Below are 22,804 nucleotides of genomic sequence, written 5' to 3'. Positions count from 1 at the left end.
GTTTCAACGATTCTTTACTCGATCCTTTCTTATTAGTCTTATCCGCGGTTTCCTTGACGATCGCCGCGCACTTGTTTCCCTTGGCGTCTTTCTTACCCGTGACCGCCGCCATTGTTGCGACCTTATCGTCGTTAGTAACCTTCGTTTTATTCTTCGTAACCTGCCCCTTTCGAACCTTCTTACTATCGTCGCCGCTGGTGACCGGTTTATACGAGTTGTCACGGTTACGAGGATGAGCGTGTTTGACGTGGTTGGCCATTTTGAAGCGCGACGCGAACCACGCCGGACACTGGCGACACTTGACGTGCTCCGATCGGTGTTTAACGAGCTGTTCCGTGTCGTCGAGCTTTACTCGACAATAGCTACACCAAAATCTCTGAGGACGATGCGTTCCCGACGGTGATTTGCGGATTGTTGTAAATTTCTTCGTTTTCGCCAGTTTCTGATCGTGTATATTCAACATGTGTTTCTTCAGGGTCCAGCGTCTGCCAAACGACTTCCGACAAATTGCGCAATAATGTTCTCCTGCCGACGAGGAGGAACTTTTCATCATTTCCTCTTCATCATCATCATCAACATCATCCTTCTTTACTGATCTACCGCGGTTCTCTTCTTTTTCATCATTATCATCATCATCATCATCATCGTCAACAATATCTTTCTTCGTTGCTATGGTTTCCTTCTTTACCGAGCTACGGCGGTTGATGCCGTCGACGTCGTCCGTCTCGTCGGTTTCAGTTTTCGCCGCGTCCACCAGGTGGCACCGACTGACGTGTAGTTTCAGATCGTACGCTCGATGATACGCCATGTCGCAGTGCGCGCATTTATTATTCTTCGCGGTCGCCTGTCGATGACCGACGGTGGTGCCATCTGTCCTTCGTTCGCGTCGACAAAACATCCGATGTTTCAACAACGCGTACCGGGTCGGGAACAGCCTCGAACAAAACGAACAACGATGTTGATTGTTGCGACAGTTCTCCGTTTCAACGACGCGCCCGCTCATCTTCGTCGGCGTCGTAGTTACCGCGGGTGACGTGATCTTAACCGAATGAAATTGTTGCATGTGATTGCGAAACGTTACGCGTTGCATGAAACGATAATTACAGATTTTACAGATATTCTCGCGACTATCGGCAACAATGGAACTGTCGCCATCGGTAGCGGCGGCTAGTAACGCGTCGGCGTGATTCGATCTCATGTGCTTCGTCAGATCGGACTGACGTACGAAATTTTTATCGCAGATTTTACACGCGAACAACGACATTTCGCTCGATTTCAAACCCGATTGTTGTTGCCGAGCGACGGCCGGCTGCGGCGAGCGAGCGCGCGGTTTCGAATCGTCGTGGTATCTCGACATGTGACGCGTGAAATCGCATTTCCTCGAAAACGTTTTATCGCACGTCGCGCACGACAACGACGGCTTAACCGACGACGACGACGATTCGTACGAACGCTCAGATTCGTTTTCATTGTTGCCGTCGTCGTTGTCGTTGTTGCTATGTTTGCGCGAGATATGGCGCGACAGGTCACACAGACGCGACCACACCTTGTCGCAGCTGTGGCATGCGTACGTGCGTTTATCGGGAGGCGCGAGATCGAACTGCTCCGCGTGATGTAACGCGTAATGCTTCGTCAGATCCGACTGACGCGAGAACGATCGCCCGCACAAACTACACCGACAATACGTCGTCACCTTCTCGTCGCTCGGTAACGACGACACCGGCGATGCGATCACCTTGGCAACCTGAGCGGTCGGTATTTCGAACTCGACCGGATGATACCAGCCCATGTGTTTGGTCAGGTCGGACTGTCGCGAGAATCGCTTCTCGCAAACTTTACAATCGAGCGATTTCTCTAATTTAACGACAGGTGGCGCCACCGCTGCCTTGTCGGACGCGTCGTCGGGATGAAACTCGGTCGCGTGACGTTTCAATTCGTCGCGAGTCACAAAATGTTTCCCGCAATAATTACACCAAACGCCAACGGCGACCGCGAGTACGTCGTCGCCGACTACGCCGCCGTCGCTAAGCGCGCATTCGGCCATTGTTGCCGCGGCGGCTATGACTCGTTTCTCGGCGACCGGGCGACAGCGATGAGCGTCGAGGTAATCCTCGTGTTCGAACCGAGCGAGACAAACCGAGCACGCGTACGGCTCGTTGCGTAGGTGGCGCCGCACGTGACGCGCGAGCCACGTCCGATACTGAAACGACTTATCGCACATGTGACATTTATACAGTTTCGACGACGACCTGTAGGTGGCGCTACCACGACGAGCGATATTACGATAATGAACCCCCATGTGTTCGACGCAGCGCCACCTATTGGCGAAGGTTTTATCGCACGTATCGCAGAAGTAGAGTTGTTGTTGTTGTTCTGAATCATCAGAATTCGCGTCGAGTTCGTGTTTTATGAACGAACCTGAAAATAAAGAGGGCGAAATAAAAACTCCGGCTACAATTTGAAATTTGTCAGTTATTACTATGGTTACCCAAGGTTACTGTAGTGGTTGTCACCAAGGACAATTTCCGTAAATATCCGTAAATATTCCGTAAGTCGGGCCCTTTGGTCGAAAAATCTGAAAACTGCTTTCTGAAGGTCGATGCTTTAATATCAAAATGTGTCGAACAAAATAATCCTGGGAACATTAACAATTGGAACTAATGACTGAACTGTTTACCTTTTCTTATTCTATAATAAGGGGTGGCTGATTTTCAGAGGGGTGAATGTAAAATTAAGGGTTAACCTGTTATGAAGAACACTGGACCCAGTTCCACAGTTGTGAGTTAGAGTAATAACTCTGAGTTTAAAGTTAGTTCATTTTCAATGAGTTAACTCAAAGTCAAATCTTAACTCAGAACTGTGGAACTGGGCCCTTGGTCTCGTACACTCAAGACCAGCGTGCTTACTGCTAGTCGAACACGCCATTTGGCTCTCTCTGTCTGGTCAGTGGTTATACAACTTGAACTAATTAGTTAAAGTTAGTTCATTTTCGATGAGTTAACTCAGGGTCAAATCTTAACTCAGAACTGTGGAACTGAATCCAGGAAGTTATGAATACTGAACTGTTTACCTTTTCCGGCTGTTTCCGATGAGTAAAACAGAGCTGGTTTCACGTCCTGTATCCCGTCCGCTACACCGTCGCCGTAGGTAACCGCTCGACTGTTACTCAACAACGCTCTAACGGCTAACACGGCGTCGTTATCGACGTACTCGTGAAACACATCCAAATCGGTCGTCAATTCACGATCGCCGAGACGATCTAATACCTCGTCCTCGGTAGCTTGCAACAAAGCGCAGGATTCGTAGTCGTCATCGTCCAGCGCCACCTGTTGGTCATCTTCGAATTCCTGACTGACGATCGTATGACGAACGTCGAACAAGACGCCATCATCGCTAGTGCTGCCATCTATCTGCGGTAGTTTGAACTGCGAACTAATCGGTATATCCAGACATAATTGCTCGGTGTTTGTGGCGACATCTATTGGTGGTTCCGGTAGTCGTTCCTGGAAAACGAACATGAAACATGCAGCAAACACAAGCCGAGTCTGGGACCGAGTTAGGTTAAATAAAGTTTTAGGAGAGTAGTCTTAGGACCGAGAACGGGCTCTTTAGCTAGATTTTAAGACAAATCAATTCTGGGCCAAGTCAGAAACAGTTCATGCTGTACCATTTTGAAAAGGGCACCACTTAAATTTCGGTCCACCAGGGGTCAGAAGTTGCTCAACGTTGATTACCCAATTTTTTCAGCAACTGCAGCCCCTGGGCTTAAGGGCAAGACCACTTAATGCAACATGGATGTTAGATTTTTTGGTGAATTCTGCCCGGTGCGGACCAGTGCAGGCGAGTGTGGACCAGGTTGGTTCGACCTGAGAGTAAAACTCCAACAAAAGAACTGACTGTTGACTGACCTTGACCTGTTTTTCTGGTGTCTTATTTTCAATTTTGATTGGCCCGTCAGTTTGTACACCAATAGATACAAACTGACCGTTGTCTTGACGATGCATCTCGCTCTCCGACTGCTGCTGCTGTTGCTCCGGAATCTCCATCTTCACCGCTGATCGAGCAACAATCGGTAAAACGTCTTTAATCGCCATGGCGACGCGTTTAGCCGATTGTTCTAGCGGTACTAATCGTACGATCGGATTCATCGAGGAATCGAGAGGCGGAATCACCACGTTGCCGTGGTGACGAGCCCGAAATGAATCGGTATTCTCCAACGGAATCAAACGCACGATCGGATTCATATCCGTGTCGAATACGTGTTTTAGTGTGAGATCAACGCCGGAAACGAGTCCGTTAATCGAATCCGATATTTTCTGCTTCCGATCGGAGGCAGATTCGAAATTCAATTTTCTAACGGTATTTTTGTCGGCGTTTTCGTCGCATTTCCCGTCGTTCAGCGCCATCTTTTGGCGATCGCGATCGTCACCGTCGGTGATAATCGATTTCTGTCGCGATGGCGGCGCCACCGTCTGCGGATCGATCGGTTCGAGCATGACGACCGGATTCAAATCGTCGTACAGCAGCGCCCTCTTTTTGAAGTTTTTCGTAATGCGTCGCTTGGCGTCGTACATACGTTGTATCCGATTCAGACACAACAGACACGCTTTATTCGGCCAATAGGAGGACGGCGCGATCGCGAGAAACTCGAACACCTCCGCGTCCACTCCATTCGGATCCAACTCGCGATAATTATTCATCGCCATCACGTCCGAATCGCAAAATACGCAACAATCGCCGGCGTTACCTAGCGACGCGGTCGTCGCGCGAGCCGGCGATTGTTTAATGGGCGTCGACGGCAACGAACGAGTTCGCGGGATCGTAAACGTCGATCGAGTTCGTTTCATTTTTACGACGATATTTAAAGATTTCTCAGATTTTAGAAAATATCGGGGCTTTTTTCGCGCGAAAAGCGGAATTTCAGTTTGTCAATTCATCGTTGCGATCGTTGCAACAATGCTCATCACCGTGGAGATTATCGAATTCAAGCGATCATTTCATCCGTCGGAATCCTGCAAAATTAACAATCGAAAATTGATTACGATTCCTTAAATTATTAAATTCATGGAAATGTTTCTGAATTTTTTCAAACAATTTTTATTCACTTAATCAGACAATTTCTGCATAATTTCTTAATCGTTTATGAACAATTTCTTTTCGATCAATTACCAAACTATCATTTTCGATGATTAAATTCAATTTCATTGCAAAAATCTCAATTCTCTCTGAATCTCACGATTGACAATTGGTGGAAGCAGCAGTTCCCAGTTGCAAAATTGGCACCACCACCACACAAAGGGACAAAAAGCATAAATTGGAATCAAATCTACTATAGAATAATTTTTCTCACCAAGCCTGATTTAAACGTTAGTTATTCCCCCATTATTTATTCCAGCAATCAATTTGCCAAATGCCGTTAAACGCCCGCACTACCGATATCTCCATCCACTATCCCAGGAACAAAAACCCTAAAAGCTCTCAAAATCCCGGAAATTTCAACTACATCAACATCTAAATCGGTCAGTTTTGAGATTACCTTGCAAGAAACATAAATATCTGCGTAAGACCATCGAAAAAAACTGTCGATCCGAAAATTCGTAACAATGAAACCCGATATACAATCAGATAAATTCTTCGGAAGCTGGCCGATCGAAAAGCTCCGACCGTTAAGTGGTCGACATCGCCGTCATTTACCTGCAGATTTCTGGCTTCAGTTCGCACCGATCCTCGATATCTTACATCCAAGTCAAAGCTGTAATCGTCTTTTTCGTTTTATATGTCAGATCGGGTCCTAAAACGCCCGCGATCGGCTGAATTTCGACGAGTTTTATCGGCAGTTTTCGGTGTAATTCGCCGCGGATTTTTGGGCAAGATGGCGCTCGCTCCGTGAATAAATTCAATGAAATTCGTGTTTATTCACCCTCTGGCAAGTGAGGATTAACGTCGTAGATGGCGCTGTTCGGCGGACGTCCGTCAAATATTCCCATAACCTTCAAGTATTAGCGGAGTTAGGACGTTATCCTATGTATATAAGCGTAAAGCGTAGAATGATTAATTTTTGGGTCAAAACGATAGAGTGCAAACAAAGTAAACTTAGTTCAATTCTCTATAAGATATCTTATAATTTATATCTGAATGATAGGTTTAAGAGCCCCTGGCTGTTATTTATTAAGAAGACTTTTGATGACTGTGGCCTTTCGTATATATGGACACAACAATCTATGGTAAACTCTAGGACTTCTCCAAAACAATTACACCGTATACTCCGTGATCAGCATGTGCAAGAGACAGAATTTAGGCTAAATAATAACTCATTATACATTAATTTTAGACAATATAAGAAGGATATCAAATTTGAAAACTATATAAATCGGCTTGATGACGACTTAGTGACCAGTTTATTCCAGTTCAGGATTGGGTCTTATCTCCTACCTGTAAATAAATTGTCAAATCTCCATCTACCGAGAACCGATAGATTATGCCCCACCTGTAACGTTTTAGGCGACGAACTACATTTCATTTTTGACTGTAAATTACTTACCGTATTCCGTGAAAGCTACCTAAATTCAAATACCTTTCGGAATCTTGATGTTTTAAAAAATCCAACTTTTAAACTTGCTAAATTTATCAAATTAGGTCTGGATGTATATAGATCCCTCCGGTAGTGTGTGTAAATAGTATGTTGTATATAACGTTTGTTATGTTTCAAAGTGCTTTTATCTACTGTTTTTGTAAATAATTGTAGATACTGTTTCTTTTCCTCCATATACCATGGAAATGGTTGGAGTGTAATAAATATTCGTATTCGTATTCGTATTCCAGTTCCGTCATTAAGTAGACGAAGTATGAATGACTGAGTCACACTAAAATACACACGTTACTGTTTCCCTTTTTACAGAACTAAATAATAATACTGTCTACTGACCCTATGACTCGATAGAACAATAGAGATTGTAATAAGAAAATCTACCTGAACTAAATCTTGTGTTTGAATTGTATATGATGAAATAAATATTGTCTGATTTAAAAATGTTTGTTCATAATTTCTTCTATACACAGTCCAGTCAGAGGCCGATCTCAACTCGCAATTTGGAACAGGGTTTACTATGAAAACTATTCGAAACCTGGGATCGAAGCCACGAGGAAGGACCGAAAACCTCAAGATTTTGAAATAGAATGCAATTACACCGGCTTTCAAGTCCTGGAAGTGATCTATGAAAAACTTAATATGAAGGATTGAATGTATCCAAGATATCAATAATCAGCACCTTGCGATAATATAATGTAGGTTGTTTTGGTGATAATGGGCTTACTTTATTACTCGGAGTGGAGACTTATTAAAATCGACTATAGCATTGATCCTACTGCGTTTATTGATAAAGAAGATGTGAGAAATATATACGTCCTGTGTTTTTTTTTGTTATTCGCAATTTATCTATTCTAATCGCCGAACAAGAAACTTGTGAGGAGAAGAAGAAATCTTTTATCCATGCATGAATCAAATCGAAAACTGTTTGCACCCGTTCGATTAACAGACTGCTGTACAATATTAGATGGACCAGATGTTGTGGTTGGTCGGATGAGAATTATAGCCTCTCCCTCCCTACCCTCCCTCTCGCTCTCCCTCCTTCCCTCTCCTCCCTCTCCCCTCCCTCTTAATTCCCTTTCTCCTCTCTACCTCTCCATGTCTCTGCTCTTCCTAGAACTCCCATAACAATCATTTCTACAGGTCGGCCGCCCATCTTCTCCCCCTTCCTCCCTCCTCCCTCTCCATTCTTCCCTCCTCCCTCTCTCCCGCTCTCTTTCTCCCTCCTCTCGCTCTCCCTCCTTCCCTCTCCCCTCCCACTTTCCCTTTCTCCTCCCTTGCTCCTCCATGTCCCTGCTCTTCCTAGAACGCCCATCCTCCCATAACCATCACTTCTACAGGTAGGCCGCTCATCTTTTCCCCCTTCCTCCCTCCTCCCTCTCTCCCGCTCCTTCCAAGGAGCGTTGAGATATAAGTTGAACTATAGGTGGTGATATATCAATCAATCAATCAATTAATAACTAATTACTCGATATTGAAAAACGGAAAATAGACAATATTTAAGTGACGTCCCACAGTGCACCAACCGCTGAGACAATCAAATAAAAAACAGCTGCTTAGTGATCTCCAAACTCTTTATAAACCCGGAAACTGCGAACAGATCTCTGTGTGGTATCTACCGAAGCATCCAGTCACAGAGACAGATTCAACCTCTACCCGAGCATCCAGTCACTGAGACAGGTTCAATTCTCCAGCTCAAGAATTTCGGTAAGTGGCATAGGAATATTTGTCTTGTATATAGAAAAATATTTGGAAGTCAATCCATTTAAATATTTGTCTTGTTTATAGAAAAGTGTTTTGTATGAATTCCTCGTCAGATTTTCTGGGATATCGATGGAGTTTATCTTTTGCTTCATTTCAGTTTGTGACGCAGAACAGTTCTATCTCTATATATAAAAAATGAAGTTTTATTCGGTAACATTTTGTTTGTTGGTCGCCGTGTCGATGGTACAGATCTGTCGGGCACAGGATCCGACCTGTTTGGCGGGTGGTCTCGAATGTCACCCACAAGGTGAAAAGATTTGTTGCCCTGGCATGTACTGTGGCGATGGTGGTTCGAATCTAGTATGTAAACCAGTATGTCAAATGCAAGAGCCGTGCCATGATGATTCGTCGTGTTGTGGGGGTAAAGGTTGGTGTAAGGATCAAGTTTGCGTATGTCAGCATAAGGACGCTCAATGTAATTCGAATGGGCCTTGCTGTCCGGGCATGCGCTGTGAGCCCGATGGAGTTTGTAGACCTACATGTGTACGAACAGGAAGAAGTTGCGGGTCCGATGCGCCCTGTTGCTCTGGGCATTGCCAAACATCAGTGACTGGCAACGTATGTGTGGACAATTATTTTACTTAAGATGGTCGATCATATTTTCGAACTTTGTAGTCGAATAAAATATTTAGTTGTAGGAAATTATACTGGATTCAAATCCTAGTTTTACCGGTCAGGAGAATTTTATGTGGCAGTTGTGAAGTAAGATAGGCTCATTAGTTTTTTTTGCAAACCAATCGAACAACGTTATACATATATTATAGGCCGTATCTCGAGGAAAGGTGATTTTTGGACTGCTGTACGTGACTGTGCAACTCACTGTTAGCAGGTTTGTTAATCTCATTTCACTGCTCCACGTCTGACTCGTGACTCAACTGTCGGAACTTAGTTATGATTGTCCCCTTATTTAGATTTTCTGTCGATCGAACCTGATTTAGAATGAATAAAAAGGAAAAACTCCATATTTCCAAAATCGCTTTGGTTTTTTTCTTTATTTATCATGAACAGGTATCTGATTTTTTTACCAGTGACACATTCTGCTCTGTAGCCCAGGGCACTTTGGAGTCTGGGGCCTGCAGTCTGGAACCTCGAGGCGAACATCACATCTCAAGACATTAATCATCCTTTGGTGTTTGAAGTCTACAGAAAACTCACGTTTTAGAATCCGTGTTTATATTCAAAATTCAAAAACATGGAACGAAAGTCAGAATCGTATGAATGAAATAGACGTTGAAGAAATGGCGCCAAATAAACAAAAGGATGAATTCCGGTACTTTGTATAAGTTGCAAAGTAATAATATTCATTTGCATATTCAAAGTACAAGTAATAAATTATTCTACCGTGAAAGCACGATGCAGATACAGATGTTTTGAAAACAAGACAAAACGAAGACTAGAAATATCTAATCAACTTGACGAAAGATATGTTTTTGAAACAGCCGAAACTTTGTGGTCTGATAAACTCTAAATTTTGGGATTCCAGTCTTTCACGGTAACCTTCTATGGGTTCAAGTTTATGTTATTATCCTACTGTGAAAGCATTAATGCAGATACAGACATTTAGAAAACAAGACAAGACGAAGACATATTAAATATAAGATGACAGGGTTCGTTCAAAACCAATCTCATTTAATGACTTTCAAGAATTTTTTTGACTCTCATCAAAACCAAAAAGAAAAACGACATGCTCACAATGAAATTCATAAATCGTTTCAACAAACAAAATTAAAACTCGTTTCATAGAGAAAAAAGGTACAAAAGATCAGCTTTCTGTTTGTGGGCCCTGCGAGCAATCAGGCCGAGCGAGGCCACTGGCAGTTGGTCATTGTCACAAGCACCCCATGTATTGGACAAGTTCGAGTTCACTGAGCTCGCTGATTACGTGGTTCGTGCCTTGCGCGCATGCTCAGTGCATCGCGCACTAGTCATTCCACGATAAGCTGTCGACCGGGATAGAAGAGCTGCCGATATTCAAATCAAAATCATATTCCTCCATGCAAAACAGTATTGGAAAACATAGTAATGATGTGATTCTTGAGTGGCAAACGTTGAAGGAGGCCGTATAGGAATGTTTCTAACAGGACAATCGACTAAAAACAACTTGAGGAATAAAAACTACTTATGTTTTATATTAATGGAACCAAAGGAACAATATTCAGGTGAGTGCCAACTCGGACAAATTATATCATTAAAGGTTGTGCCACGAGCAGGGTTCCTATATAGCAAATTTACTAACGGGGAATACACGTACCCGGCTCGAATAACCAGTATAGGACGAAATAACGGGTGAACTGGCGACTGGCCGCCTGGGCAACCTCGGTGTAAATCAACTGACTAAAGTCATTAAAATAGTTCTTAGAGCTTTATTCATTCCCTGATCATAACGATGAGGAATTCGCTTAAACATCAGGAGCTGGTTTTGCATAGTCATGGCCTAGACTTAAGACCAGTCAAAGACCAACTAGTTCTATAGCCAAAATCGAGCAATTTAAAGATCAGTCTTAAGATTCAAGACCACTTTTGGACGTAAGTCACGACTGTGCAACTGGCCCCTAATCTAGAGGTTTAATACCGTGGGTTACTTAAACATTATCCATATTATATGAACTGGTTTTACAAACCGGTATTACCTTTAACCTGGGGGCTAACTCAATTCATTTTCAATTGAGTTAGCCCGCGGGTTAAAGGTTATATCAGTCTATAAAACCGGACCTAGGGACCAAGTACTGATGTATTCAGAAACCGGTTTATTATGCTCTTCGCTGGTCACAGTTTTCTCCCGTGTGTTTTGGTTAGCTTCAGTTACATCCGAGGAACTCAACGATCGACTTTTAACCTGAAAATTTAGAAATATCGCATATATAGATATCTGTTGATATTGTGAAATAAATACAGTGGACGTTTAGAATAAAACAGTCACCACTTGGCTTGGTACAATGTTGTTACAGCCGGTGTGGGCTAGCTCTGTGACTGCACCCTCACTTATTGATGTTAACTCAGCGTTAATATTGTTCATTTCATTGTCATCTTTAAGTGTAAAAATAGATTATATAAAACATGAATGACTGCTCATACAGTTCATGCGATAGGTATTGAATATTGAACGATCGACTTTTAACCTGAAAATATAGAAATGTTTGATACATAGATATTGCGAAATAAATACAGTGGAAATATCGAATTGAACATGACTGCGCATGTATAGTTGTGTGATAGGGATTACCGGTATTGACTGGTACCAGTATTTGTGAGTTCATTGTGAGTTGGCAGAACCATCAGAGCGAGATCAAACCAAACTGATTCAACTATATCCGTCTTCCAAAATGTTGTTGTTGGGAAATTAGTTCCAGCACCAGGGTATAATCAGAATTATGTCCAGTTTCTAAGGAATGTAACTGATGGACTGCCCCAGTTTGACACCATGAAAAACATTCCGTTCGTTCCTTACCTTCCCTTTCCACGACAACCCTACCTGAAATACTCACGTGGAGAACTCTCCCGAAACAATTCACCTTAGAAAAGCTCCCGTTGCGTAGGGACCGTTTGCTTTCACAGGAATTGCAAACCCATCCTTATTATTCTTTCGAAAGCCTTCTACTCTCTTTCGTAAATATTTGAAAAAAAATTATATTCCCTCAACGTACCATGAAAACGGTTGGAGAGTGAAAAAATCAACTAATGTCATCTTGACGAATCCAAGCGTCGACGTTTTGATATTTCCATCAAACATCGCAATATTCTGCTTCATTTCAAATTCTATCATTATATTTGCAGGGAATGTGAATTCGGTAGATTCGGAAAGGCGTTTAAGATCTGAAGCTGACGGTGCCATACATATCAAGGACCCTGCTACACGTTGAAAATCTGTTATCGCTACATTGCAGGTATATCTTATGTTTCATCATTCACGGGCTTCAGTTGTTCAAACGTTGGTTAAAGATATCTAATGAATGAATACCATAGAAACAAAGGACTTTCATTATTCACCATGTCAACTATCCACTGGTCAACTTAAACCATTTTTTGATCAACTGGCCCCTCCGAAAATTAATGCATATAATTACTTTGGTATGAAAAAGCTGATTTGTCGACGAATCTTGCCTAGCGGACTTGTCCGTGCCGCGTAGGTTGTATTTCATCTTTTGGTTAATTTTCAATGCCAAAAAATCAGGTATATTTTGATGAGGTAAAAACTCGATTTTGCAATTACACGTTTAACATTTTCCGGTCGTTTTTCGACAAGATTTAAATATCTAGATAAATATACCTGCATAAAACTGATTTGTCGACAAATCTCGTTTAATTTCTTGTGATCGATGATTTCATTTATAGGGAAAGTGAAATTGACTTGGAAAATTTGGAATGGTGTTTATCAATGCCAGGAAATGAAGGTGCTCGTCTCGGTGCTGCTGTTCTTCTGGGTTATTCACGCGCTACACATAACCCGCAGTTCATACAGGCTTCTCTAGGTAAATAATATCGAGGTAACTGGATCCAGTTCATACAATTATGAGCTTGGATTCGTTAAAATAACTAAAATTGTCCTAATTGAAAACATTCAGTAACCACACTTAGCCTTCGAATTCTACCATCGATTCTAAAAAGAAGTCCATGAGTAAACCGATAGATTCGACAAGGTCCCCACCCAATAATTATTCAGCCATTTGTCTCATATTTTATTAATCCTGCATTTGTTCTGTTTATTCCATCCAGGTGGTGCTAGAGGAGTGCCAGACGAACTGAGGTACTTCAATATAGCCTATAGAAGAATGGATTTCATTCAAAGTGGAAGAAACCGCTTGAGTTTTGGACCACAACAAACAACAGGAGAAAGAGATGTTGGAGGCTGCAGCAGAGGTAACGTATGAATTAATTATACCGCCATCCTCTCCCTCTCTCTTCTCACCTCTTTCTCTCTCCCTCTCCTCACTTCTCCCTTTCTCCCTCTCCTTCTCCCCACTTCTACCTCTCACTTCCCTCTCCCTCTCCCCACTTCTTCCTCTCACCTCTCCTCCCTCACCCCACTCACTTCCCTTCTACCTCTCACCTCTCCTCCCTCTCACTTCCCTCTCCCTCTCCCCACTTCTCCCTCTCGCCTCTCACTCCCCTCTCCCTCTCTTACTTCTACCTCTCTCCTCCCTCACTTCTCCCTCGTATCTCACTGCTTTTCATCCATTCTTTAAATCGTCTCAATTTCCCTTAGTCTGTCTCCCCGCACTTGTATCTCCCCTATTAAACTGGCCTCGGTTAAATCACTACTTATTCCTGACACCTAAAAACCGGACAGAAAGACGAGAAAATGGGACTCGAACCCAAACAGCATTTAATGCTTGACCGGTAGTTGTATATTTCTATAGATGGCGCACCGGTCAAGTGCATTAGCACAGAACGGTGGCTATCAATGGCATATGTGCACAATATAAACACGGTATCATACGATTTGTTATGTATTAAACCTAAAAGTGCTTGACACTAGCAAAAACCGATGTCAAAATAGACCTCCTCTCATAGGCCTTCTCACAATTCCTTTACTTCTCAATCCTCTCACTTATTTGCAATGGCCATTCATTTAAATCATTATCTCTTCTATGCGTCTTTTCTCATCCCATTCTCCAACACCCGTCCATGTCATCCTCCCATCTCTACATCATCCGGCAATCTATCAAAGCGTCTTTCATTCATTGATTCTTGTGGATTGCATGATAATGTACTTTTATTTGATTTAGTCTTAGGTTGTGAGAGTGGAATGTTTCTGGATGCGAGTGGAATTGTTGCAAGTGTGGAATCCAGCTATGAATAGGACTTTCCGCAGCAACAGCAGTGGATGCTCATCATCAATGATAATATCGGGAACGGCAAGATAAATCTCAGGAATCAGAAACGAAAATTGTAATGACGTGTGTTTGTTGCTTAGGACTACATCAGATGAACTAGATAAGACAACTTGATATGTGGGAAAGTGTTAGAACTCTGGATCTACTCATTGAGAGGATAAACAAACGAACACAATGGGAGAACTTGACTTCAGTTATTGTGAACTTTATGTCAGTTGCTGCTGATTGGAAAAATATATGTTCGAACAACTGAAAACTGTAAAACTGCTGTCGGTATCGAGCATCTGGATAGAAAACAACAAGGATCAAAGAAGTCAGTGGTGGATTCCTGTAGGTGTGGAACTCTGTATGTGGAATTGTGGAACCCGGTGGACATTTATTACTGCTAGACAATGGAGAAGAGACTTGTGTGAGTAGAATTTCATTTAAGTTTCAAAAACAATTATGAGAGGACAGTTTATCTGTTAACATAAAGTTTACTGAGTGTCATAAGAATTGTCAATGGGGTTATTTGTAGCAGCCTCTGTAGTTGTGTTGCAGGAATTATAATTCAGAGTTTTAGTTTAAGAGTATCAATTTCTGCCTTAAAAATTTATTGAACATATGGTATCAATACATAGAAAAAAATTGTATTTCTGGACTAAATATCATCAAAATTAGTGACGAAAATAAGGGGTCCAAACACGAAATCCTGAATATCTCTCTTAAGAAGCCTCGGATCCAAAAACTAACTTCATATTCGTGATCAGCACCCCAAAAACCATGGGTGTACCAAATTTTATTAAAATTGGGCACAAAAGAATTTTTGACTTTGTACCCCATTTTTGGGGTGCATATTTTGGGCATTAAAACCCTTATTTGGCCATGAAGATGAACTCCGATTCAAAATCTGATTGCGGATCCGGAATCTACACTTCAGAATACATCTTCCTACCAAGTTTCGAAGGAATCAGAGAAAAAAAATTTTTCGCCCAAAAAAAACTCCTGGACTTACACCTTAGATTTTTGCCGTTTTTGGCAAAAAAATCGAATCTCTTCGATTTGCTTGAAATTTTAGTCCTTACTACTTTCAGGGGTGCTGATTCCAAATCTGCAATCAGATGTTGAATACCTCGAAAACTCTGGGGTCCAGAGCCTTTTGAAAATTTTTGGGGTCCCCTAAATTTTCAAATTTCACATATTTGGAGCCTTGGATTTGAAAAATTCTTTCAGATTTGTGATCAGCACCCCAAAATACATTTCTATACTAAATTTCATCATTATCAGAGACAAAAAATACTGGGGGCATTTCTCAGATACACCGGTAACTAGACTTAACTCTAACTCTAACTCTGTATGTTTGATTGGTGCGTTTCATGTATATTTTAGGACGTTTGTCATCGCGTTTGTCAACACGGTGGAAATATGACGTTGGTGTTTGTTGATCAGAACTACATCAGATGAACTGAATGAATATGTGTGGCAGTGTTAGAACTCACCGAGAGGATAAACAAACGAACGAACAAATATTGGGAGAACTTGAGGATAAACAAACGAACGAACAATTATTGGGAGAACTTGACTTCAGTTATAATGAACTTTATGTCCACGAGGACGAAATAATAACATTGCTGCTGATGGGATAAATATCTGTTTGAACTAAAAACAACTGCTGACAGCATCCTAAATAGAAAACAACAAGGAACATAGAAGTTCAGGTGATATGCCATCCTATCCTCTCTCTATCCTCTCTCATCCTCATCTCTCACTCTCTCATTCCCCTCCTCACTCTCATCTCTCCTTACACTCTCATCTCTCCTTACACTCTCATTCTCCTCTCTCCTTACTCTGTCTCATTCTACCATCTACCATCTACCTATCCTTACTCTCTCATCTCTCCTTTCTCCTTTCTCCTTACTTTGTCTCTCATTCTACCATCTACCGGGTTGAGATAGGAACTGTAGTTCCTGTCTCACCCGGTAGATGGCATTATTTTTTGGATAAAATTTGCTTAAGCAATGGATAAATAGGAGTTCCTCTGTATGTTGTCAGTACGTCCCCTATAGCGTAGTTGGTAGGGTGCTGGACTGCTAGCCGAATGGTTGATGGTTCAAATCCCATAATTTTATTTATTGGTTGTTGATGATTAAATAAAATATTGAATTTACTTCGATTAAATAAAATATTGAATTTACTTCTTAACAAGCTGTTGGAATTTTTGATGTTTCAATAAAATGTTGAATTTTACTTTTGCAAACAAGCTGTAAGAAATTCCTACTTTGAATTTGGAATAAATGCTTTGATTTGTACTTTGCGTTTGTCCTTTCCTTTTTGACTTTGTCCTTTCCTTCTTGAACGTGAGAAGTTGTAAGCGGAAGAGTCCTTTCCGGGGAAAAATGCCCGAGACAGAGATTGTTAGGGAAGACGAGTACTTTATATATACATGGACGTTTATTTATTTACGTTACTTTATAACATGCGACAAAACGAAATAATGACGGAGTAGAGTCTGCGTCTCGAGGTTTGAAGATGGTGCCGTAGTCGGAGTAGAGTCTGCGTCTCGAGGTTTGAAGATGGTGCCGTAGTCGGAGTAGAGTCTGCGTCTCGAGGTTTGAAGATGGTGCCGTAGTCGGAGTAGAGTCTGCGTCTCGAGGTTTGAAGATGGTGCCGTAGTCGGAGTAGAGTCTGCGTCTCGAGGTTTGAAGATGGTGCCGTAGTCGGAGTAGAGTCTGCGTCTCGAGGTTTGAAGATGGTGCCGTAGTCGGAGTAGAGTCTGCGTCTCGAGGTTTGAATATGGTGCCGTAGTCGGAGTAGAGTCTGCGTCTCGAGGTTTGAAGATGGTGCCGTAGTCGGAGTAGAGTCTGCGTCTCGAGGTTTGAAGATGGTGCCGTAGTCGGAGTAGAGTCTGCGTCTCGAGGTTTGAAGATGGTGCCGTAGTCGGAGTAGAGCCTGCGTCTCGAGGTTTGAAGATGGTGCCGTAGTCGGGAGTAGAGTCTGCGTCTCGAGGTTTGAAGATGTTGTAACTCAAATATTGCCGGCTGAAAAAGAAATCGGATGAACTGAAAAACGATTCCGGATGGGTGTAGTTTAATATAATTACCTTATCTTAATGTAAAGATACCGAAACAGCAAAATGTGGGTTGATGCGGTTCCCAATGCAGCACCTGCAGCAAACTAGTTCAGGACGTTGCGACAAACCGAGTCGTGTACATGTAGTTGTCAGTAGTAGCGAACTGGTTTCGGTTTAACCCTAAAAAGACAATATTCATAATGCATAAAATTGCGACTAATATAACCAAGAGGAATTCCAGAAATAAATCTGACAAAAACCAAAAGCGTTTTGAAAACTAGAATTTGAGATTAAAAAACAAAACGTTGAATTTCAAAATGCAATTTCGATTCAAATTAAGCCGAATTTGGTTCAACAATCAAAACGCGATAATTTTCGAAAGATTCGATTCAGAGTTCTATATGAAATTTCTAACCTGATCAAAATGTGTGCGTCTTGAAATAGAACATCGGAAATCGGCAACACCAGCAACTCGTCCTCATCAGCAAGTGAGCCGTCATCGGTTTGTAGTTGAAATCCGACATCAACAGCAGCAACAGCAGCAGCAGCGGGATCTCCTCCGCAATCATCAGCACCAACAGCTGCCAGTCTCATCTTGCGTTCTCAATAGCTAGGCGTCACAAATTCCTTCACGTTCCAGTCTCTCCTAACATCACCAGCCGCTAATTAGTAGGTTGTTCGCTTGAAGCCACACTTCACGCCTTATTGCAGAGCTCTTATAGGTTGACCTTCATCTCTGGACGTCAGTTCTCGGACTGGCATCGGGAGGCTCGAACCGCGCTTCTAATACCTACGTCGACCAATCAACGACGGTGCATCATCGAGGCGACCGGAATGGGTCAATCAGAGAGCTCGATCGCGCATTCCTGTGGCAGACCCGAGTCCGTGACGCTAATTCTCGAGAACCATTCAATTCGTGCCAAACATTTCAATGGGGCTTACAGGTCATCGAGTTTAATTCGCGTATTCATAGAGACACATATTGTTAAAGATAGAAATATCGAATGCTACGATTTTAGCCTAAAATTGTACGCTGAATTTTATCTAAACTATCCAACAAACTTTAGTGTAGATTTCCCTTCTATTTACGTCTGGTTTTGAACTATAATACCGGCTCAATTTTACTATTTTCGAGTTTTGCTTTGGGATATCGAAGTTTGTGCAGTCACGCGGCACTATTGTGTAGTAGAGCGTATGCCAGGTCTCCAGTGAGTTATTCTCTATTGGATAGAGTCGTTTTGAAGCCGAATTTATACACACGTTCACCAAACATTGCCGCGTGCACATCTACTCTGACTGGAATTTGGTGACGTTAAAAAAATCATCGAAATTCTGTCATCAGTTGAGAAAGACCTGTGATTGATCATCGTCCGCGTTGCATGCACATACCACCGAATTGTCGCTTGGATTTCTTCTTCAGTTCGAGCAATTAAATAGATATAAAAATTTCCCAAACCCTCACCACTCAACTTAAAATAACAAACTAATATTGTAAAAAAGTCGAAGGTCCCTGGGGGAATTACTCCGCAACCTGGACCGGCATTGTGGGATAAATAAATAATTCAGCCAGAAACGACTGAATTAATAATAATTTACCCCACGCCAGATATTTTGTAGGACTCACGCATTAGCAACCTCATTCCAGGGAGGACAGTACTCTCGACTCGCCCGCTTACCGGAGATCATTTGCCACATCCTGACCCGCCTCCTCCGAGACTCGAACCTGGGCCACAGCGGTGACACGCTAGTCGCCGACCGACTAAGCCATCCGGTCCGCCCGATTGTAGCCGGTAAACATTCGCACATATTCGCTGACCATTCACATTCGGACAAAAGACCGTGACGCCACGGTTGTGAAAGCCAATGAACAGCAATGAAAGTCGACTTAAAATTCTCATTTTCAGTAACTTCACAACGATTCAGTAAAATTAAACACTGTCAGCTAGGCCAGAACAGACATTTTAGATACCCAATAAGTGAATTATCAAAAGACACTAAAAGACGGCCTACAACCAAGTAAAACAAAGAAGTCCCGAAGATAAGATATCCCTGCAATAAGGCATCCATGGTGATAACCCTTGAGTAATATTACAATTTTTCTACACCGCATCCTTCCTAATTATTTGCAAATGTTTCTCCTTATTGAAGTTTCCCATATTGATATTCTAATTTCACTACGGTTTACTAAGTCTTTTGTCTTTTTTTTAAATTTTCGTTGCAAGTTACTTTATCTATTTTAATCTTATTTTGAAACGCTAGGTCTCGCGCGCGTGTGAAACAGGAAGTGACACATTCGCCATCTGTCGGTAACAGATCAAACTATTCAAAATGGCGTCTAACATCAATATTTACGGTTTAGCGTTGGTATCGATAGCTCTATTTTCTATGATCGCAGGTGAGAATCGATCGCGGATTTTACTACTATGAAATCGCCATAAAATTTACAACTAGTAGGAATTCTTACATACGACATTCGACGCTGATAAATGTACTGATTTTAGATCGTAATCGAAGCGATTTCCTCCCAGTCCCAGCCCTACCTATGCATGTATAGTACACTAACATACGTAGGTCCATGGCGAAGATAGAAACGCCTATTTGTGTGAGAAAGTATATGAATCATACGCTTTCAATGCTTTCTACTGATTCAATTAATTTGTATCGTTTAAAACATAATCTGCACATAATCTAAAATACATGTCATCATGTATTGCTGCAACAATGTCTTGCCGAGGTGTTCAGGAATAGAATATTTACATTGTTGCGAAATACTCTTTGCACAGCACGCGAAAATACATCTAAATTATTGATCTATTAATACAAAATGATTAAAAGAACATGAAAGGAATTTTTGAAAGGAATCTAGTTTTTTTAAAGTGATAATCTTACCCTAAGCATTGTTAAATAAATTGTGACTTAATTCACAGATATATAGCTAGGTCCACACATTCCAAGACCTTAGAATATTCTAATTGATAGGGTCCTACTATATGACTAGGTTTAGTTTTGTTTTCACCGAGCAAGTCCGTTGTAGAGTTTTAAGTTATTTGCCAAAACACAGGTCTTTCGATAATGCACATTTTCCTTGGAGAGGCGTGTTTGAACGGAATTACTGTGCTATACAAATTAGCATTAATATTATTATTATTATTAGATTTAGATAAAGTTTTATATTTGCAAAGTTCTTACCTGAAATGCTGAAGACAGACACCAACAAACAAACAATTCACATATCTATGTTTTGTGTCCTCTGTAGTTTCTGATGCTGTGGAATGTTTTGAATGTAAAGGCGACACGTCTAAACCTGATGGAGCTCTGATCGATGGCGATGTCTACACGAAGGATTGCCTCGATCCGTTCAACGCCAAGTCGACCAGCATGAAAAAATGCAATGACAGAACACAAGGTGGCCAAAAACAAGAATGCATGGTACGGTAACTTGGGAAACTCACCTTTCAGTATCATACAGGTCGCTTTATTGATGTCTTGTGTCAGTGATGCAGAGTTTCGATGGAAGTATCTATATGCCCATGAAAATCCTGTAGACCCTGAGTGCAGTTGCACAGTCTTGACGTCCAAAAGTTGTCTTCAATCTTAAGACTGGTCTTAAGTTGTTAGATTGGCTATTAGAACAAAAGTTGGTCTTAGAGTGGTCTTAAGTCTAAGCCATGACTACTGGCCAACTGGGTTTCACTATGAAGTCTTCTGTAGCCTGTTTTATCAGAAGAGGGTCCTGTGTAGTCACTGTTTTACTAGATGCCCTACACAGGCCCTGAGGCCAGACTTTTGCTGATAGTCTCCTCAGTCTGTGCAAGTTAAGATAGATTTGTCCTTTTCTCCCTGGGTTTTGCTAGAAACAACAAGTGTCACTTAAAATTCTCTGGATCCATGGTATTACAACATTGCTGTTTCATATTATGTTACAGATTCAAAATCTGATTAAGATGAAGAATAATTAAGTTTTTTTCTTTCTTTCCTCTTCATTTCACACAGAAACTGCTGATGGTTTACGGTGGTACAACGTATGTTGTGAGACAATGTATTAAAGACGGCGAGTGCGTCAACAATCGACGTATGACGGATCTCGGTACGCACATCGCCACCTGCTGTAAGGGCAACGACTGCAACGCCGCCACCTATATGTCAGCGATGACACTATCGACGTTCGCATTGACAATTATCGCAATATTTACGGCGCGACAGTAACGCTGATTAGCGCAATGGACCAAGAGAATTAACTGAGCTCAATATTTTTATAAATAAGTGGCATTCGTACCTTATATTAGTAAACATATCGTAATGAATTCCTTGTAGTACCGAGTTTCACAGTTGCAGCAAAGGTTAACATCATTTGAGAATGTGAAGTACCCAATTACCATTATCCGTGGTTTAGATTGTGTGACAACTGTGAAACTGCGGTCCTGGAGTCGCGCTTATTTGATAAAGATAATTTCTAAATTATTTGCGGCTTATTCTATAAGCATGCGATTAGATAATGTGAATTTGGATAGAGAATTTTTCCAATATATGTGTCTGATGAATTAGTTATAAATTATAATCAAGCTACCAACAGTGAAACTAAGGTGGACAGGTTTGTGTATAGTGCTGAGGTTAGCAGAGTTAAGCAGTGGTACCTTCTAAACCGGATAGGGGCACACTGATCATCAGTGTACGCTACTGCCTGGTTTATAGGATGGTGTGCCTCCCTGGTTTACAGGATGGTATGCCACTCCCTGGTTTACAGGATGGTGTGCCACTACCTGGTTTACAGGATGGTGTGCCACTACCTGGTTTATAGGATGGTGTGCCACTACCCGGTTTATAGGATGGTGTGCCACTGGGTCCTTGGTTTGGTCGTCTACCGTCCTATCAAAACGTCCATACTAAATTATAAATATACATTTGTATTTTATCATTAATTCCATATTGAAACAGTGTTTGTAACATTGTATTCTAGTATTTACGATGCATCTATATTTATACGAACTGTAACCCATGTAATACATTGTAGAATAATGACTATCAACGATTTCATAAATTATGTTATGTCGAAAAAACAGGTTTTCGCAGAAGTCGAATGGAATTAATGCAAATTTATGTACATATATTAACATAATTTTAGAATTTCAATTGACTATTTTAATTCAGAGGAAAATAATTATCTATTCTATTCTATGTCAGTATTTTTATAAATCCGTCTTATTGGAACTATCAGGTAGATTCAATTCCAGAGAAAAAGATCTATTTATTTGTATTCCAACTGCTATGCATTCCAGCCATCATAAGTGAGAGGGCTATTCAATAAATGTTAATTTGGGGGTGGGCCAAAAGTGGACATAATATGATTATCCATAGGAATTGTTTTGTAATTTTCAATAAATTATGAATTAGTTTTTAATTTATGCTAATAATAATCATGGTAATACGATAAGATATTATTATATTATTTAAATTTTTTACATAGCCTTCGTCCATATATGGAAAAACAAGCTTCATCCTGTTTGAATTATTATTTTAATGGGAAACCTTTTATATACAATAAAAGATATTCATAATGTAAACGATAAAAAT

General features: G+C 41.4%; 1 protein-coding gene and 1 long non-coding RNA gene across 2 annotated transcripts; both read left to right on the top strand.

Moving 5' to 3' along the window:
• The first annotated feature begins 12,121 nt into the window (after positions 1 to 12,121).
• LOC141914316 (uncharacterized) lies at positions 12,122 to 13,202 on the top strand. Its single transcript, XR_012620769.1, has 3 exons — positions 12,122 to 12,234; positions 12,683 to 12,819; positions 13,064 to 13,202. It is a non-coding gene; the product is annotated as an uncharacterized LOC141914316 (long non-coding RNA).
• A 6,296-nt stretch (positions 13,203 to 19,498) lies between these two features.
• On the top strand, positions 19,499 to 22,768 carry LOC141914307 (uncharacterized). Its single transcript, XM_074805588.1, has 3 exons — positions 19,499 to 19,628; positions 20,490 to 20,662; positions 21,227 to 22,768. Exons 1-3 carry the CDS (start codon positions 19,562 to 19,564, stop codon positions 21,437 to 21,439), a joined length of 453 nt encoding a protein of 150 aa, XP_074661689.1. The 5' UTR covers positions 19,499 to 19,561; the 3' UTR covers positions 21,440 to 22,768.
• The last annotated feature ends 36 nt before the right edge of the window (positions 22,769 to 22,804 follow it).

This window comes from Tubulanus polymorphus, chromosome 12 (assembly GCF_964204645.1).
Source record: "Tubulanus polymorphus chromosome 12, tnTubPoly1.2, whole genome shotgun sequence".
Taxonomy (NCBI): Eukaryota; Metazoa; Nemertea; class Palaeonemertea; order Tubulaniformes; family Tubulanidae; genus Tubulanus; species Tubulanus polymorphus.
Note: the sequence above shows the minus strand (reverse complement) of the source record. Positions and strands in the feature narration are given on the sequence as shown.